At 38.3% G+C, this 20,483-nt stretch overlaps 1 protein-coding gene across 3 annotated transcripts in view; it reads left to right on the top strand.

The window, feature by feature from the left end:
* OSBPL1A (oxysterol binding protein like 1A) overlaps positions 1-20,483 on the top strand; it is a 216,604-nt gene that overhangs the window by 31,071 nt on the left and 165,050 nt on the right. For all 3 annotated transcript variants that reach the window (XM_036823536.1, XM_036823537.1, XM_036823538.1), the window contains 3 exons: positions 8,964-9,075; positions 14,163-14,248; positions 15,772-15,916. In XM_036823536.1, the coding sequence (XP_036679431.1) occupies positions 8,964-9,075; positions 14,163-14,248; positions 15,772-15,916 (343 nt within the window). The remainder of the gene's footprint in view (positions 1-8,963; positions 9,076-14,162; positions 14,249-15,771; positions 15,917-20,483) is intronic.

Raw genomic sequence — 20,483 nt, 5'->3', positions numbered from 1 at the left:
CTTATTGAAGAGATTGTCTTTTTTTCATTAAGTATTCGTGACTCCTTTGTCAAAGATCAGTTGACCCTATATGCATGGGTTTATTTCTGGGCTCTTGATTCTGTTCCTTTTGTCTCTGTGTCCGTTTTTATGTGAGTACCATACTGTTTTGATTACCATAGCTGGAAATCAAGTATGGTGCCTCCTGTTTTGTTCTTCTTTCTCAGGATTGCTTTGGCTATTTGGGGTCTTTAGTGGTTCCAAATAAATTTTTGGACTATTTGTTCTACTTCTGTAAAAAAAAAAAAAAAAAAAAAAAGCCATTAGAATCTTGATAGGGATTGCGTTAAATCTATAGGTGGTTTTGAGTAGCATGGACATTTTAACAATATTAATTCTTCCAATCCATGAACACAGGATATATTTTCATTTATTTGTGTCCTCTTCAGTTTCTTTCATAATTCTCTTGTGGTTTTCAGTGTAGAGATGTTTCACTTCCTTGGTTAAATTTATTCCTAAGTATTTTATTGTTTTTGATGGTATTGTAAATGGGATTGTTTTCTTTCTTTTGCAGATAATTTATAGTTAGTGTATAGAAACGCTACTGATTTTTGTGTGTTAATTTTGTATGCTGCAACTTTACTGAATTCATTGAGTAGATCCTACAGCTTTTGGTGGACTTTTTAGGATTTTCTATATATAAAATCATGTCATGTGCAAATAGAGACAATTTTACTTCATTCTCTGCGATTCTGATGCCTTTTGTTTCTTTTTCTTGTCTGATTGCTTTGGTTAGGACTTCCAGTACTATGTTGAATAGGAGTGATGAGAGTAGGCACCCTTGTGATGAGGGAAAGTTTTCAGCCTTCTACTGTTGAATATAATGTTAGCCATTGGCTTATCATATGGCCTTTATTATGATAAGGTACGTTCCTTCTCTACCTAATTTGTTGAGACTTTTTATCCTGAATGAATGTTGAATCTTGTCAAATGCTTTTTCTGTATATGTTGAGATGATTATGTGATTTTTTTTTCTTTCATTCTATTAATGTTTGGCAGGTCCCATCTTATTCCCACACCTATTTGAGGTGAGCCCATGCTTGCTTTGAAGCAATTTCCTTAGATTTCAGACTAGTTGGTTTCCCTGCCATCTTAATTCTCTGGGTTCAAGAAAAGTATAGTTCTGTAGATTACCTGTTTTTTCCTCTTGTTACTAGAGTGGGAGTGACTTTCTCTTTCTAAATGCTAGGTGGAATCTGGAAGTCCCAATTAATTTTTTTTTAATTTATTTATTGATTGATTGATTTTTGGCTGCGTTGGGTCTTCGTTGCTGCACGTGGGCTTTCTCTAGTTGTGGCGAGCAGGGGCTACTCTTCATTATGGTGCTTCTCATTGTGGTGACTTCTCTTGTTGTGGAGCACAGGCTCTAGGCGCGTGGGCTTCAGTAGTTGTGGCTTGCGGGCTCTAGAGCACAGGCTCAGTAGTTGTAGCAAATGGGCTTAGTTGCTACATGGCATGTGGGATCTTCCTGGCCCAGGGTTCGAACCCCTGTCTCCTGCATTGGTAGGCGGATTCTTAACCACTGCGCCACCAGAGAAGCCCAGTCCCAATTAACTTATGAAACAGGCTTTTCTTGTGGTAATTTTGGAGACGTTGCTAGCTCTTAAGTGTTAGTTAAGTTGAACATATGTCTCTGCCTTACATATTTCAGCTACCATTTAGCAGTGTCTTAGGAATCTTTAAGACTTTTTTCTTTGTGAGGTGTTTCTTGAAAAAAAATTCTGTGTATGTGCCTGTGCATGTGTGTTTCTTTTTTTTAATTAATTTTTATTGAAGTATAGTTTCTTTACAATGTTGTGTTAGCTATACATATACATATATCCCCTCTTTTTTGGATTTCCTTCCCATTTAGGTCACCACAGAGTATTGAGTAGAGTTCCCTGTGCTATACAGTATGTTCTCATTAGTTATCTATTTTATACCTAGTATCAATAGTGTATATATGTCAATCCCAATCTCCCAGTTCACCCCGTCCCCTCCCCTATCCCCCTTGGTAACCATACATTTCCTTTCCCCCTTGGTATCCATATGTTTGTTCTCTATGTCTGTGTCTCTGTTTCTGCTTTGCAAATAAGATCATCTGTACCATTTTTCTAGATTCCACATATATGCTTTAATACACAATATTTGTTTTTCTCTTTCTGACTTACTTCACTCTGTATGACAGTCTCAAGGTCCACCCATGTGCGTATGTATTTCATTTTAGATGTCAAGTGATATTATGAGAATTATAATGAAAAACCGATGACCTTTGCTCCACGCCTGCCCACTCTGAGTCACACTTTCCTAGAGGCAACCACGTTATTATTTTCAGCTGTTATTTCAGTTTTTTTTAACTTTCATATTTCTAAATAATATACTTATGTCACTGATTTTTGTTTTTTGTTGTGTGTTTTTTTTTTTTTAATTTTAGATTTTCTATTTCTATTACTTCTGGAAGATAAGCATTTGATTATTTGTTTCTCCCTGCCTTAATCCCCACTAAAACCACTTCACTTTTCTCATTCTCTTAATCTATAGCTAGATTTTGGTTAAATAAATACTGAGTGTACATTATTATGACTGTGCTAGCTTGAGCCACTTAGGGTCCTGTGTTTTTCTTTTTTTTGTACTGTCTGAATATAGTCATATACATCATGAATGACCACTTCTTGGAGATAGCCCTCCTGATTCCCCATGTCCTCTTGCTCTTGAAGAGACCTTGGGGGCAAGGAGACCTTCTCTGAGCAAGATGCTTGTCCTTGTTCTGATTTTTTATAAAATATTATTAAAATGTGTCTACACTTCCTTTTTCACCTTCCTTATTAGCACCTGATTATTTTGATCCTTTGTAGTCTAGGTCCTGACTGTACCTGTTAACTGAATGTTTTCCTAAAGTTCCTCAGTGGTTTACTATTTTTAAGGTTTCTGTTTTCATATTTTCCATAGTTGCACTCCAACAAAGCTGATCTCTCTGGGAAGAGGCACTACACAGTCTGTTTCTACTGCTGCATCTTTGGCTGCTTTTCTGATTCCTATCTGTTTGTGCTTGTTCATTTTCCTTACCTTTCATTGTATGTGTTCCTCTGTTTGTTTTTTTTTAAACCATTCTTCTCTTTTCTCTTGAAACTGTCCCCCTAAGAAACCCATCCACTCTTAAGGCTTCATTATTTCTCCTGGGGGATTATTTGGAAATCTGTATTTTGACCTCATACTTCTTTCCAGGTGTCCACGTTTTGTGTTTAGCTGCATGTTTGGGCTCCTTACTTGCCACTCAGATATCTGGAATTTCATGTTTCTAAAATGGGACTCCTCTTCCTTCACACAAGCTCCTTATGCAGTATTTGTATTGGTCATTGAAGGACTTGTCCCTTTAGATCCTCCTTTTTACTGTCTCTGCTTGAGAACATATTCATTGCTTTTTACCTGGACTGCTCTGTCTCTCAGTGGCTTTTTTTTTCTAATCTCTCAATTCCACCATGTCCAGGGATGTCCCAGTCAGTATCCTAATCTCAGCTCTGATTTTTGTCAGCACTTTCTCAGATCCCTTCAGTATTCATTACCTAAGTGTTTTCCCTGACAGGTGGAGGGCCTTGTACAATGTAAGGGCTTAAGTATGTTAAGTGAATAATTAATAAGAATGTGGAGAGTTGGCAGAGAGTTGGCAGAAAGGTCAGAGGAGAACCATATATTCAGTTGATGCAAGGAGAACTTGTGAGGGAAAAGTGGTTGGAGCTGGAATTTTGTGTAAAAGCACCAGGGACTTCTCAGGACTAGATTAGGAATTCTAGATCCTGAGGGATGAAGAGGAAGATGACAACTCCTTTGGTATGTGTACAAACTGTTAAAGGGGGCAGGATGGTCTTTTTTTTTTTTTTTACATATAATTTTTAATTTATTTTTGGCTGCGTTGGGTCTTCGTTGCTGCACGCGGGCTTTCTCTAGCTGTGTCGAGCAGGGACTACTCTTCGTTGCAGTGTGTGGTCTTCTCATTGAGGTGGCTTCTCTTGTTGTGGATCACAGGCCCTAGAGCACACAGGCTTCAGTAGTTGTGGCTTGCGGGCTCTAGAGCTCAGGCTCAGTAGCTGTGGCGCTCAGGCTTAGTTCCTCCGTGGCATGTGGGACCTTCCTGGACCAGGGCTCGAACCCGTGTCCCCTGCATTGGCAGGTGGATTCTTAACCACTGCGCCACCAGGGAAGTCCTGGCAGGATGGTCTTTAATTTTGGCATAGAGAAGCACAGTTTAGCTTAAAAACGTTTTTTCTAAACATAAGAATAATACTGCAACAGACCTTTGAAGAAAGTTAAAACCTCTTCTACCCACTGAGGTATTAAAAATCAGCGGTGACCTCTCTGGGTGTTTCATTCATGTTTCTCGAGTTAGACATCCAGCCACTGGTCTCTTCAGGTGCCTTCTATTTTCTAATTCTGATTTAATTAATAAAAACTTCTTCTGATGATTTCTCCTGCCTGAGCGCTTGTATTCCTTACCTGGAGTGCTTAACATACAAGTTGCTGGACCCCATCCCCAGCATTTCTGATTCAGTGGGTCTGAGATGGGGCTTGAGAACTTGAGTTTCTGCCAATTTCATGGGTGATGCTGATAACTACATGCAGGTCTGGGGACCACACTCTGAGAACTTTTGCTCTTAATCTTCTTCACAGGGTGGACAGGTGTTTTTTGTAACTTGCAGTCTGATAGTCATTCCTCTGGAACCTTTAAGAGGTGTCTCTTCCCTTCAGGACAATCTGAACCCCTGAGATTGCATATAGCAATGCTGAAAGTCTGCCCTATTTCCCCCTGTAGCCTGTTGCCACATAATCGAAGCATATTCTCTTTTCTTAAAGGTACCTCTCTACCTCTGTGCATACCATTCCCTCTGCCCATTTTCTGTAGTCCAGCCCTTTGAGGATTTATGTCAATCAGGTTCCACATTAGTTCTTATACCTTCCTGAAACTCAAATCAAGGACAATTAATTACTAGAACACTGTACAGTTGCAAAGATGGTATAAAACAACTAAATGAGGTAGGTTGAGAAATAACATTCCTTAACTGGAATGTGCCATGTGGTGCCAAACTTGAATATCTCTACTATCTTTTTTTTTTTTTTAATTTTTAAAAAAAATTTTTTTTATTTTTTATTTTATCTAAATTTTTGGCTGCGTTGGATCCCCGCCACTGCGCGTGGGCTCTCCCCAGCCGTGGCGAGTGGCGGCCACTCTTTATTGCGGTGGCCTCTCCTGCTGCGGAGCACGGGCCCCAGGTGCACGGGCTTCAGTAGTTGTGGCTCGCAGGCTCCAGAGCGCAGGCCCAGTAGTTGTGGCGCATGGGCTCAGCTGCTCTGCGGCATGTGGGATCTTCCCGGACCAGGGCTCGAACCCGTGTCCCCTGCATTGGCAGGCGGACTCCCAACCACTGCGCCACCAGGGAAGTCCCTCTACTATCTTTTTATAGGCACTTTATTGAGATCTAGTTTACATACTATACAAATCACCCATGTACAATTCAGTGGTTCAGGTATGTTGACTTGTGCAACCATCAACATAATTTTAGAACATTTGGATCATCCCAGAAAGAAATCTTGTACTCATGAGCTGTCATTCCCTATTACTCCTTCCCCCCAGGCCCTGGCAACCACTAATCTACTGTCTCTATAGATTTACCTATTCGAGACATTTCATATAAATGGAAGCATATAATACATGGTTTTCTGTGACTGGCTTCTTTTACTTAACATAATGTTTTCAAGACTCATCCATGATTATAATGTATATCAGTACTTCATTCTTTTTTATTGCCAAATAATATTCCATTGTATGGACATACCACATTTTATTTATCCAACTATCAGTTGATGGACATTTAGGTTGTTTCCACTTTTGGGATATTATGAATAATGCTGCTTTGAACACTCATGTGCAAGATTTTTGTCATGGACATATGTTTTCATTTCTCTTTGGTACATACCTAGGAGTGGAATTGCTGCACCACTTGGTATTGCTCTGTTTAGTACTTTGCACAGCTGCCAAACTGATTACCAAAGCAGCTGCACCGTTTTACATTCCCACTGGCATTGCATGAAGGTTTCAGTTTCTCCACATCCTCATCACACTTGTTATTGTCAGTCTTCTTAATTTTAGGCATCCTAAGGGTTGTGAAATGGTATCTCATTTGGTTTTGATTTGCATTTCCGTAATGATTAGTGATGTTGAACATCTGTTCATATGCTTATTGGCCATTTTTCTTTGGAAAAATGTCTGTTGAATCCTTTGCCCATTTATTTAAAATTTTTTTATTTGAAAAACAAATTTGTAGAGTAGTTTCAGGTTCACAGCAAGATTGAGGGGAAGATACAGATTTCCCATGTATGCCCTGCCTCCACACATGCATGGTCTCTCCCATCATCAACATGCCCCACCAGAGTGGTTCTTTTTTTTTTTTTTTTTTTTAAAACAAGTGATGAACCTACATTGACACATCATAACCACCCAAAGTCCATAGTTTACTTTAACATTCACTCTTGTTGTACGTCCTTTGGGTTTGGACAAAATGTTTAATGATATGTGTCTATCATTATAATATCGTACAGGGTATTTTCACTGCCCTAAAAATCCTTTGTGTTCCACCTGTTCATCCTTCCTCCCACCCAAATCCCTGGCAACTACTGATCTTTCTACTTTCTCCATAGTTTTGCCTTTTCCAGAATGTCACATAGTTCCATATGTATGTCACATACATACAGTATGTAGCCTTTTCAGATTCTTTGCCCATTTTTAAAATTGGATACTTTGGTGGTGGTGGTGGTGTTTTCGAGTTTTGGGAGTTATTTACATATTCTGGATATAAATCCTAGATCAGATACCCGATTTTCAAATATTTTTTCCCACTCTGGATTGCCTTTTCACTCTCTTGATAGTGCTTTGTTGTACAGAGTTTTTAATTTTGATGTAGTCCAGTTTCTTTTTTTTAACCTATGCTTTTGGTGTCATATTCCAAGAAATGACTGCTAAATCTAATGTCATGAAGCTTTCCTCTTATGTTTTCTTCTAAGATTTTTATTGTTTTAGGTTTTCTATTAGGTCTTTCATCCTAATAGAGTTAATTTTGGTATGTGGTATAAAGTATACAGGTCCAACTTTATTGTTTGCATGTGAATATCCAGTTTTCCCAGCACCATTTGTTGAAGAGACTGTCCTTCAAATGGTCTTGGCACCCTTGTTGAAAATCATTTGAACAAATATGTGAGAGTTTATTTCTGAGCTCTCTTTTCTATTCCATTGGTCTATATATGTCTATCTTTATGTCATTATTGCACTGTTTTGATTACTTTGATTAGCTTTGAGGTAAGTTTTGAAATCTGGAAGTGTGAGATCTCCAACTTTCTTCTTCTTTTTCATTACTATTTTGTCTATTTGGGATCTCTAGAGATTCCATGTGAATTTTATGATAGGATTTTCTGTTTCTGGAAAAAAACATCATTGGGTTTTGTTAGGGATTGCATTGAATCTGTAGATTGCTTTGGGTAGTGTTCACATCTCAACAATATTAAGTCTTCCCATTCATGATCACTAGATGTCTTCCCACTTATTTATATCTTCTTTAATTTCTTTGAGCTATATTTCGTAGTTTTAGTGTACAAGTCTTTCACCTCCATGGTTAAGTTTATTCTTAAGCATTTTATTCTTTTTGATGCCATTGTAAATGGAATTGTTTTTCTTAATTTCCTTTTCTGATTGCTCATTTTTATCTTTGACCATTTTTCAATTGGGTTGTCTTCTTTTTATTGTTGAATTGTAAAAGTTCTTTATATAGTCTGGATACAATTTCCTTATCAAATATATGATTTATAAATACTTTCTATCATTCTGTGGGTTGTTCTACTTTCTTTACTAATATGAACTCTTTACATAAACTATGAAAACACTTCTTCCAAAATGTTACCTTTAAAATGATAGGAAAGGCTAAGATATTTTATAAGAATTTACTTTATTAAAATATTAGACTTCTTAGCAGTTTTTCTATTTGTAAAATGTGGTAGTACATTTTATAGAATAATATTCAGTGAAAAGTATGTTTATAGACACTATAACATCCTGGAAAATGATGTATTAGGCAAAAGGAGTATAACTTAAGCAATTATGTCATAAATAAAATTATGTTAAAAAAATCTCAAACTTATGCAAGGGAAAAATGATTAGAAAGAAACCCTCCAAAATGTTTGTAGTGGTCATGGAATGACTAGGGCATTGAGTATTTTGTTTTCTTCCTGTCTGTGTTTAGATATGTATTTAAACATTTTTTACTACAAAAATTCCTAAAAGAGCTGTTAGCCACTTAGAGTAAATATGAATGATGTAGCTTATGCTCTGTTGTTGATTATTGACTTCAGGAGATCATTTGCTTCATTATAAAGCATCCCTTTGATAGTGTTGTATCCTGTCAGTCTATATCACTTCAGAAAATAATGTCATATTTATTATAAACATCATAATTAATTTTTTAAAAATCTAAGTCTGTAGAGGAAATTATATTTTTCGCAACATTTCTTGGAGGAATAATGTTAAATGAATGTATTATCTACTCTAATTATCTAATTTAAATTACTAATTTAAATAATGGTTTTGTCAACTCATATTTCGTTTTGACCGCATGAATCAACTTGGTAAAATAACCAGATAATTTACTTTAAAAATCAGTTATAGAAGTTGTCTGTTTAATTGTGGATTGGCAGCTGTTTAGGCAGTCATCAGTCATTATTACAATTAGTTGAATTGTAGTAGTTAATTTAAGTGAATACTGAGGAACCACAATAATGCAGACAGAACTGAAGTGATATAAAGATGCCTACCTAATTCTTTCTATTGTAGAAGAAACTCAGTAGTAATTAGTAATTTGAAAAAGGGCTATAATATAATAAAGTCTATAATTTCTCTGCTTTTTTAGGAGTTGGTAATGCTTCTTTTAGAATATAATGCTCATACTACTGTTGTTAATGGGAATGGACAGACAGCAAAGGAAGTCACTCATGACAAAGAAATCAGAAACATGCTTGAAGGTAAATATTATGGATCTTAATCTAAACAGCATTTATTTTCGTTATAGACACGGTCCAGAATAGAAGTAGAAATGGCTTCTGAGATGCCAAAATAGATGACACCAAGCCTGTGGTCTAATGATAATGTAATTTGCAAGTCACTGATGAGACATAAAACTATATGAGAGTTTCCACAGAGCTTTTAAATTCTTTATATAAGATTATGGCAAGTTTTAAAAATCAAATCTCCAAAAAAATTAGAAGTAGAAATTAAAGACATGAGGGAGTACGGCTGAAAGGCTGCAGAGGCATGATAATGAAGGAATACAGAAGCGCAGGACAGGGAGACTATAAGAGGTGTAGCTACTGGGAGTCATTTGATATTGTGGAAGATAGCTCTGGCCGGCTCCATTACCCTGAGGGCTTCATTATAGTACAGCAGCCAACAGTAACTTCTTCATGGATCAGCTTCATTGTTAGATGAACTTCAAAGATTCAGTTACATTTAAGAAGACATATTAGGGATTTCTCTAAAAATAGTTTAAAACAAAAATACTTTGATGCTTACATTGGGAAGCCTTCATTTGTTAGGATTATCCCCCAAATATCCAGGGCTTTGGCTGTAATTATTTTTTTGGTATTATTTCTATAGTAGAGAAGAGAAGATTACATTTTTTTTAAATTAATTAATTTATTTGGCTGCGTCGGGTCTTCGTTGCGGCACACGGGCTTCTCTCTAGTTGTGGCACGTGGGCTCTAGAGCGCGTGGGCTTAGTTGCCCCGCGGCAGGTGGGATCTTAGTTCCCCGACCAGGGATTGAACCTGTGTCCCCTGCATTGGAAGGCAGATTCTTAACCACTGGACCATCAGGGAAGTCCCCGAGAAGAGAAGATTTCTTAATTACTACTTTATGAATAAAGGTATTGAATTAGAGTTGCAGTTTCACGCACATCCTTTGTTTCTTTCCTTTGCAATTCAGAGAAGGGCAAGATAATTTTGTACTTCAAGGGTGTTGATTTATTTGTTATTAGTATTTTTATCTATGTATGAAGCAAGGTCTTGCTTTTTTATTACTTTCCAGTTGGCCTTGAAACCTAAAATCTCCCTTGTTTCTTTAGTTACAAGATAATGTCTGCTTGTCAGACACCTTTAGATCAATGTCTCTACTCGCTCTTGCATTTAAAATGAACCCTCTCATTTTCAATAAACAAATCAACACAAAACATCTTCTATAAGGCTCAGCATTATGTGATTTTGAGGAGATTGATCATATTATATGTGATCCCTGCCCTTTAATAAATTATCATCTAATTGGGAGGATTAGGTACTGTCTTTGATCCTGTTCTATTATTTTATTTGTAATAAGATGAGAACCCAGAACTGATGTTCTCCCGACAGACTGGGACGTTGGGTTCACCTGACAAGTTGACATTTAATGGGGCTGGCTGTAAAGACGTGCTCTAAGTACCCACCCGCACAGCCGGCAAAACCCAACTGTGCTAAGAACAAGGGCTTAGTTAACTTGATGGGCACTATGATTTATCGGCTACAGTATGGTCCTAGCTGGGGTAATAGAAGTAGAAATTGAGAGATTTTGCTCTGATGAGATCACCTTAGCCAGGTGTGATATCATCTGTGGATAGTGCATTAAATGGATCAGGCTGCAGGGAGTACATCCACAACCCACCAAGACCACAGGTAGACCAGAAACCCAATCGTAGGGTAATGCACGTAGAGACAGGAAATGTTTCACCCCAGAAAGACAGACATCAGTAGACACAACAGAATCATGTTTGAGTATCTCAAGAACACCCCAGAAAGACAGACATCAGTAGACACAACGGAATCACGTTTGAGTATCTCAAGAACTGTTATATTGGAAGGGGGGTATTCTTATTTGAGGCCGACCAGGGCCAGTTGACCATCCACTTGATGGCATGCCAGGGAGTTTATCTTTGGGTCCAGTGTATTATAATAATGGCTTGGGTTGCCTTGAAAGGTGTAGTGAGTTTCCCATGATTAGAAGTGTTTGGGAGAGGGTAGATTACTACTTGTCAGGCACTAGAGAGGACTAGTGTACCTTCTTCTACATATCGTTTGACTTCTTTTTATTTTGAGAAATATCCAACCTATGGGAAAGTTTCAAGAATAGTACAACAAACACTTGTATATCTGCACTTAGTCACCAGTCATTAACATTTTGCCACATCTGGTTTACCTTTTTATATATTATTTAATTTTATTTATTTACTTTTAATTTTTTTTTTTGCTGCGCTATTAGGGAACAATTTGCAGACATAATGATACTTTAGCCCTAAGTACTTCAGTATGTATCTCCTAAGAACAAGGATATTTCCTTATATAATCACAATATAATGATCAATTTCATGAGATTTAACATCATTATCGTAATATCACTTTTGTAGAATGCCCCTCAGTTTGGGCATTTCTTGTCTCATATAATTAGATGCAGGATATACATTTTGCCATAGGTTGTATTTGGCATAGGATAAGGTTTTATGCTTTATACCAGTGCATATTAGGAGGTACATGATGTCATTCTGTTCCATTACTGGTGAAATTATCTCTGATCACTACGTGGTCCACTGTTAAGCTACCTTCCCCCTTTTGTAATTAATAAATAATCCTTGGGGAGAGAAACTGAGACCATGTCAATATCCTGAAATCAGGATAAAATCACTTTAAATCAGTGATTTTAGCATTCGTTGATAATTCTTGCCTGAATCACTCTTTACTATAGAGATTGCAAAATAGTGATTTTCTGTTGTTAATGAAGTACATTTGGTAGGTTCTCACCTGCATTTGAAGTGTACTGCTATTTAACCTACGCTGGGCATGTATGTAAGTGTCTTGTCAGGATGGAGTTAGGCTTCATGATCTCTGTGATCCCTACTAACTCTGGATTCTGACTGAAAAGAAAGACAAAGAGTTAGTTTATAGTCGTATCAAATTTAAAATTTATAGGACAGGGACTTCCCTGGTGGTCCAGTGGATAAAACTCTGCATTCTCAATGCAGGGCGCCCAGATTTGATCCCAGGTCAGGGAACTAGATCCCACGTGCATGCTGCAACTAAGAGTTCGCATGCCTCAATGAAGATCCTGAGTGCTGCAACTAAGACCCAGGGCAGCCAAAATAAATAGATAGATAGATAGATAGATAAATAGATAGATAGATAGATAGATAGATAGATGGATGCAGCCAAAATAAATAAATAAATAGATAGATAAATAAATATTTTAAAAAAAATAAAATTTATAGGACAAATTATTTTGGGGATGGAGTATTTGCTTTAAAAAACATTTATTGAGGTATAAAATATATGGATAAAAGTACACATTATTAATGCACAGCTTGCTGTTTTCACAAGGGGAACACATCCATGTAAACAGCACCCGTGTCAAGGAACAGAACATTACGGGCACTCTAGAAGCCTTGAGTCCGCAAATTGGAATATTTGTTTTTATTGGCTGGGTCAGCAGTCTTCTTTCAGTGTCCAGAAGGAGCACAGGACAGGAACACAAGCAGGGTTTTCAACTCCAAATCCAGTTTTCCTTCATTTATGAGCCTAGACAATCTAGAGAGAAACATTTACCACCCTTCCTTAAAGTCTAGAACGAACATCATTAAACATTGTTTGATTATTCAGTGAATACTTACTGGCTAAATATGCATTGTGCCAGATACTGTCATAAATGCCTAGGATACACAGAAGAGTAAGAACAGGTACCTGACTTCAAGAATGACTGCAGGGATAAATTACAGCTCCAGGTAATACATGCAGTAGTACAGGTGTGTAAGGAAGTGTGGGGACGTGACTCTTCTCCAAAGCTCACGGTCCAGTGGCCTTAGAGGAAAGACTGAAGAGTGTGAATCCCAGCAAAAGAAAGCAGTGTTGGGAGCATGTGTGGAGGCGTGGCAGCCTTCCTCCAGAGTGGAGAGGGAGGGAGCGGGTGTGGAAATAAAAATGTGAGAAAAGAAGATGATGGTATATTAGTAGTGTTAGTCCGTTCTTAAGACAAAGTTAAACTGGTTCCAGCTATTCCTGTATTCAAGCTATGTGTTTCCTGTAGTTGAAATGCAAGGGCATGCGTAGTGTCTCGAACAACTGTTAGCGCATAGTAATTACTAACTACTAATAAATGTTCATTATTTCTCGGGGAGACCTAGGAAACCTTTTGTAGTTCCTCCCTTGCAGCCTTTGCACAGGACATTGTACACATATTTTAAGGGGGATTATTATTAAGCCTTTCTATGAAATTGTTTCTTTTCTGTAAGCCAAAACAGAACTCAAACAGCAGAAATGAGACCTTATTACATATTCTAGTCCCTTGAATCAGACTGCTCTCGTTCCCTGCAAGTATGAGCAGCACAGAGTAATGGTAAAAGCATGGACTCTGGAACCCACCTGCCGAAGTTCAAGTCCCAGCTCCTCCACATCCTGGCTGTGTGGCTTAGGTTAAGTTCCTTAACCTCTTGCTGCCTCAGTTTCTTCATCTATAAAATTGTGAAAATAGTAACACTTCAAAGAGTAGTTATGAGGATTTAATGAGTTAATATTGTTTAAGTGTTTTGAAAGATATTTGGCATGTAGTAAGTGCTAGAGTATTTGTTAAAGAAATAAAATATTCTTATGTAGAAGTATGTAAGTATATATAAACCTAAATATATTTATATGGTTTGTATGTCTTCCTACCAACACTATTTCTTATTACTTTTTGCATTCTAAGGTTCTGGAAGGTATGAGCGCCTCTCCCCCCTTATCTACCTTTCCAAGGCACATATGTAATAGTATTTCAGCATGCAAAAGTAATTCATAATTACTTGTGTTGGGTGTTGTAGTGAGTAATGTACTTAAGGACCTCTGAATTGAAAACAGAAATTCATCTGAACCTGAGGGAAGTTGATCTCTGTAGTCTGAAATAAAGGCAGTGAGAATAACAGTAAAGTCTAACAGCATTTGAATTACAATTCAAAACATTGTGACTTTTCTTATCATGATCACTTTATTCTCTCTATATCTTTGTGATAAATTTGCTAATAGGATCCAGACTAGAAGTAGAATAATATGTACTTTTCCTTTTGCAGCTGTAGAAAGGACTCAACAAAGAAAGCTTGAAGAATTACTTTTAGCAGCAGCAAGAGAAGGCAGAACAGCAGAACTTACAGCTCTGGTAAAAACAAAAACAAATGTATTATTTCTTTACTCTGCAGGAAATTTTTTTTTTCCAGAAAGTGTGAAGTTTATTAAGATATTTTTAAAAAAAAGATGGAACAGTAAACAGCTACTGAATTTGGGATAGTTCCTTATTTACAAGTTTTACTGCAGGAGGCGCATTTAAATCAGCATTTCACATAATCAGAGGAGTACAGTTTTTCCCTAGAAATATCAGTATTTCACTCTCCAGGTAAAAGATTATTGAAAACATTAAGTGACTGCCCCAGTTAGAAACAGATAAGTGAATACCTTCAAGATATATAAAAAAGGGTAACTGCTACTTAAACATGAATTTTCACAAAATTATTCTGGTGCCTAATTCAGACAATTTGCTTAGAAAAGCTGAGGAAATTGTTTACTTAACGTTGAGTTCATAATGTAGTCAAATTGTGGGACCAGAATACTCGAGATCATAATAATAGAACAAAAGTCTTTAAATATCTGAAAACACAGCATGGTAATAGTTTAAGCAGGATATATTTTAGATGATTACGTTTTTCTCTGAATTTCTGATTTACCATCCCACTTCTACTTGAAAACCTAATGGTTAAGAATTTAGTTTTTCATGGTAAACACTTAATATAAGGATAGTTTTTTTTTTCTTCATGATTAATCCAATTTAAAATTGGCATATAATATATAGGATCCTATAAAGGAGTACCTTTCTCAAATTTTGATGCGCAATTATTTCTGAAAGGTATGCTATACTTCTAGAAAATAACATACAAACAAGGGACAATATTTTTGAAATATTTATATCATGTTAGAACAGACTGAAAACTTACCCATTTCATTTTTTTCTTCTTAGGAGACCTACTTTCCAGTTTCCATTTCCTGAAAATAGTCTCATTAAACACAAAACTCTGAATGTGGTCTAAATTCAAGACTGAAGCACGGCCATTTGCCTTAAAGTTACTTCAGCTCGTTTGAAAAGGCCTCTCTGGTTTCCAAGTGTAGTGCCTAAAACATATTTTAAACTTTGTGAAATGGAGACTCCTTTAAAAAGAACTTTTTAAAGGAGTCAGCTGGGAACAACAAATTCAGTAGACCTTTAACATTTACACGTTTAACATTTATGGTTTTAACGCTTCTGAATGACTGCCTGTGGTAGACCAGTTTGTAATTTTGCTGTCACAAGTGTGAATTGCAAGCCTGGTAGGGGCGAAAGAATCTTAGTGGCACCCCAGTGTCCAGGGGTGAGTGGGGTGGCCCTGGTGTAGTGTGTGGCGTCTGTTGACAGGGGAGCGTGGGACCTGAGACTCCGCGGCAGCTTGAGGACGGCATGGGGAGTGACGTGGGTTGGCTGATGTTGTGAGCAAGAAGCCGCTGACAGTTGAGATGCTAAAGAGCCCCGCTGCTCGTCCGGCTCTGGAGCGTGAGGGTCCCCCTGAATTTTCAGTTATGCTGTACCGTCATGGGTTTCATGGAAGAAAGTCTGTCTTTGGTATGTAATCTGCATTGTATTTCTTCAACTGTTAGCTCAACAGGCCGAATCCTCCTGCTGTTAACTGTTCGGATCAGTTAGGAAATACACCCTTGCACTGTGCCGCTTACCGGGCTCATAAACAATGTGCCTTAAAGCTTCTAAAAAGTGGAGCAGACCCTAATCTGAAGAACAAAAATGGTAAGCATGTTGGTGAAAGCCACTGTTGGTCATTTGGAAGCTGTAAAAAAAATGAAGTTTTGTTTTAGTACCCAGCCTTTGTTAAACTGTGCGGTCCCTGTTTAATTTTGAAGTCAAGGCGTTTACACAAAAGAAAAAATTTATTAATTTACTTCTCAGTTAAGACCTAAATGTTTAATAATGCCTATTTCATATGAGGCACTAATGATGCTTAAGATCTGATTTCCACCCTCAAGGGAAAGAAAAGTACAGTTGATTCTTGTTATTTGTGGTAGTTATGTCCTGTAACATTGCTGTGACCTCTGAATTAGTGGATACTGAACCATTGCTTGTAAGGGAAATACAGAGTTAAGTTCCTGTGAGCCTTTGGTCACAGCATTTTCATCCACTGATCAACACGTAGCCTTGTCTTATGCGTGCTTCTGTTTAAAAACACCTTATTTGGTGTACGTTACTGACTTATTAACACCGAGCTCACTGCCGAGAGCATTGTAACTCATGCCTGAACTAAGCCCGTGTAGCACATACTCTGTTCAGAAGGCACATCACAGGCTTCTTGCACTTAGGAGCACTAGACAGCACTTCAGCCCTGTGCTTGGGGGCCAGTTTCAACAGCGAAATCACCAGAAACAAAAAGCGAAAAATGTGGCACTAGGTAGACTGGGACGAGGACGCTTGTTCACAGTACAAGAGCTGAGACAAGAAGGCAGAGCATCAGCTTCTCCACTTCAGGGAACATGTGCATCAGAAGACTCAAGTTGTTTACTGATCTGGATGTGTCTGTGAATGACCAAAAAATTGCCATGAGCATTGACTTTGAGATTAAAGTACATTTTAACAATTGGCGAGTTTGCAGATGTGGAGTTCACAAATAATGAGGATAGACTGTACATGCACGAAGCATCAAAGACAGAATTGGATAACCATAAGAGAAGCTGCAAAAGGTGGATTGGGGAATCAGTGGAGGAGCAGCTCATTAGGGCTTTTCTGCATCCCTTTTTAGGATGCTTCCCTCTGCCGACCATCGGCCTGGATTAGGACTTGTCTGTGGTCCCATAGGACCCTGTGTTTACCTCTTCATAGCTTCAGTTATTCTCCGTGGCAGTTGTTGACTTATGTAGCTGTCTCCCGTGAGACTGAGCTCCTAAGGGGAGGGCTAACATTTTACTGTCTAGTTTACCCAGCACCTAGAGTAATGTGTAGCATTTGATGCCTTCAAGTTGCATGTTTGTTGAAGGTTTGGGGTGATTAGAAATAGCTTCCTGAAGGAATACATCTTTTATACAGACCCTGGAGTCCTAGTAAGATAAAAAATAATTCATCTCTAAATACTTCAGTTTGTATCTCTAACAAAAGACCCCCCAGTATTTTTTTTTCCTTTTAAATAAAACAATACTATTATTATCTAGTAAGATATTGGTAAGCCGAATTTTGGGAAAGGGTGTTGTAGGCAGAGGGAAGATTATGAGCAAAGGTAGTAAGGTGAAAAATGTAAGTCAAGTTGAGGTGACATCTCCAGTTTGACACATCCAGGGGTATGAAGGGGAGCAATACTGGGGACTCCTGTAACTGCAGATTAGCTTCTGTCGTGGCGAGCCTCAAAATGCCAGACTATTTTGCCCCTTAATTTCAAGGTCAGGGAGGCTCTGAGCAGTGGAGGGATGAGGTGCTTTAAAAAGATTAATATGGTTACAGTATCTAGGATGGGTTGTGACAGGCCCAAGACTGTAGGGAGGGATCAGTAGGGCCATTGAGATGGTCTTAGGTGAGAGGTAATTAGGACCTGAACTTTGGTAACATCAGTGGGTGTAGAAAGGAGAAAGAAAGTTTACTATGGAATCTCACGCTTCTTCCTCTCTTCTTTTGACTTGGCCCTTACGCCCTAGACTGGCACTGTTCTATAGAGATACAGTGGGGACCCACATATTAAAAGTAAACAGAAACATGAAATTAATTTTAAGAATGTATTTTATTTAAAGCACTATATCCAAAATACGATGGCAACATGTAATTGGTGAAAAAAAAAATTATCCATGGCGTCGTACATTCCTTTTTTGGTACCAAGTCTTTGAAATCTGGTGTGTGTTTTACACTTGACAGCACATCTCAGCCTGAACTAGATGCATTTCAGGTACTGAACAGCCACATGTGGTTAATGTCCACCGTGTTGGACGTGCGGCCCTAGACGTACTGAGCTGTTTGAGGCTCTCTAGTTAACCGTGCTGTCTTCACCCTGCTTATGCTCTCTCTGCCAGGAATGCCCTTTTCCTTCTTGTCCATCTGGTAAACTCTACTCTCACCTTAAGAATTAGCTCAAACTCTGCTTCCCCAGAGAGGCTTTCCCTGTATCCCTGAGGTAGACATAGGTTCTTCCTGGAATCAGTTAGAAGAGAAATTGGGGGATGCAGAAGGGGAAGCACTCAGGAGACACGAGGGAAATGCCAGTTCCATGGAAGCCAAAGGAAGAGAGTAAATGCAGAGCTAAAGGGGTAGGATGTTATTGGTGTTACGAGCATCTTAGACTGAAGAAGATAAACACTGAGCAGAGGCTGTGGAATTCAGTGACACAGTGCCCTGTGGTCCTTTCTGAAAGAGCAGTTTTCACTGGGTAGTTGAGTGAAGGCTAGGTTAGGGGCTAAGGACTGAGTAGGAAATGAGGAAGCTGAGGCAGCGTTACTTACCTGCTTCTTTGCAATATGTAAGAACAGAGGATGGCTCCATGGCCAAGTGGAAGATTTTTTAGGCACGGGGAATTTAAGTATGTTTGAAGTTAAGGAGGACCAAGGCAATAGAAAAAGAGCTTGATTTCATTGTGACAGTTAGAAATGTAATTTTTAAAAAGGTAATGTTTTGGGGAATAGCAAAAAAAAGTAGGAACATATTTGAGAAACGATTTTTAGTTTTTTTAATGGAGGCAATTATAAACACAGCTGAAGGATGTAAAAGAAGACCTAAAAAATGGAGACGCCTCCATGTTTTTGGTGGAGAAAGACCTCAACATTGAAAACCTAACAGTTCTCCTCAAATTAATTTATAATTCAAAGCAGTCCCAGCCAGAATCCTCAAAAGGTTTTAATAGAACTTGACTAGCTGATTCTAAATTTATACAGAAAAGTCGAGGGCAGAGAATTTTAAAGGGGGAGAGAAGCAGGGAGGGCTTGCCCTTGCTGGATAAAAGGACCAATTATGAATCTCTGGTAAGTAAAGTATTCATTTCTTCAACAAATATTTGAGTGCTTATGTGCCAGATACTACTCCAGGGACTAGGGACCTAGAACAGTGAAGAAAAAAAAATACAGGCAAGTTCCTGCTTTCATGGAGCCTACATCCTAATAAGGTAAGGCCAATAAAATGCAAATAGAGAAGCAGGTATTTAATATGTCAGATGTGATAAGTGCTCTGAGGGGGGAAAAGGCAGGGAAATGGGATCTGGAGTGTATTGCATGTATGGAGGGCTCCTCCTTTGTATGGGGTGGCAGGAAAAGCTTCTCTGTTAGGATGGCAATTAAAACTTGAAGTGAGGGGGCAAGCCATGTCAATATCTGGGAGACGAGCTTGGCTCTAGGCAGAGGAAACAGGTGAGAGGGTGCGTGGTGTGTCAGGAAAAGCAAGGAGGCCAGGATGTCCAGAGCAGAGTGAGAGAAGGAGAGTGGTCGGAGGAGGGGTTTAGAGAGGCAGTGGGAACTGGATCATGAAAGGCCTTTCAGGTTATTGTAAGGATTTTGGCTTCTACTCTGAGAGATGGGAAGATGCAGGATGCAGGTTTAGAATGGAGCAGTGATGCGATCTGACTTATGTTATGAAAAATGGTCCCTCTGGTTGCCGTGAGGAGACTAGACCCTAGGAGGGCAGGGAGGATAGCTGTTGAGAGGCTGTTGGGATAATCAGGGGGTGAGAGGTAATATTGGCTTGGATCAGGATAGTGGCAATAAAAGTGGTAGTAAGTGGTTGGATTTTTTTTTTTTTTTACATATTTTGAAGGTAGAGTGGTTAGGATTTTCTGCTGGCTTGGATGTGAGGTATGAAAGAAAGGAGTCAAGGATGACTTTCCAGTGTTTGAACTGAGGACCTGAAAGAATGGAATTTCCAGTTTGTGAGAAGGAGAAGACTGCAGGAGGGGCAGGTTAGCAGTTGCTGAGAATTAGGGACTTGGTTTTTAAGACATTAAGAATTTGAAATACTATTATATAATCCAAATGATAGAGTTGGAAGTAGAAGTTTGAGTTTAGGGGAGAGGTCTGGGTGGAGATACAAATTTGGGAATCATTAGTATATACTGTAGAGTTATTTAAAGTCATGGAATGTATAAAATCACTTAGCAAGATCTTGAATTGGTATTGGTTCAGGGTGGGTGAACAGACAGTTTAGAAATTAAAACATGTACACATGGGAACTTAGTAGATGACAAAAGTGGCGTGATAGGTGGATGAGGAAAGAATCTAGTAATTAGCTGTTTATATAGTAATAGGTAATTTTAGATACCCATTTCATAGTGGATACTAAATTCCAGGTAGTTTAAAGACCTATATGTGCAGTACAAACTTCAAACATCAGGAGAGGCTTCTAC

The sequence above is a fragment of the Balaenoptera musculus genome, chromosome 14, assembly GCF_009873245.2.
Source record: "Balaenoptera musculus isolate JJ_BM4_2016_0621 chromosome 14, mBalMus1.pri.v3, whole genome shotgun sequence".
NCBI classification, from domain to species: Eukaryota; Metazoa; Chordata; class Mammalia; order Artiodactyla; family Balaenopteridae; genus Balaenoptera; species Balaenoptera musculus.
This window is presented reverse-complemented; position numbering and strand designations above follow the sequence as displayed.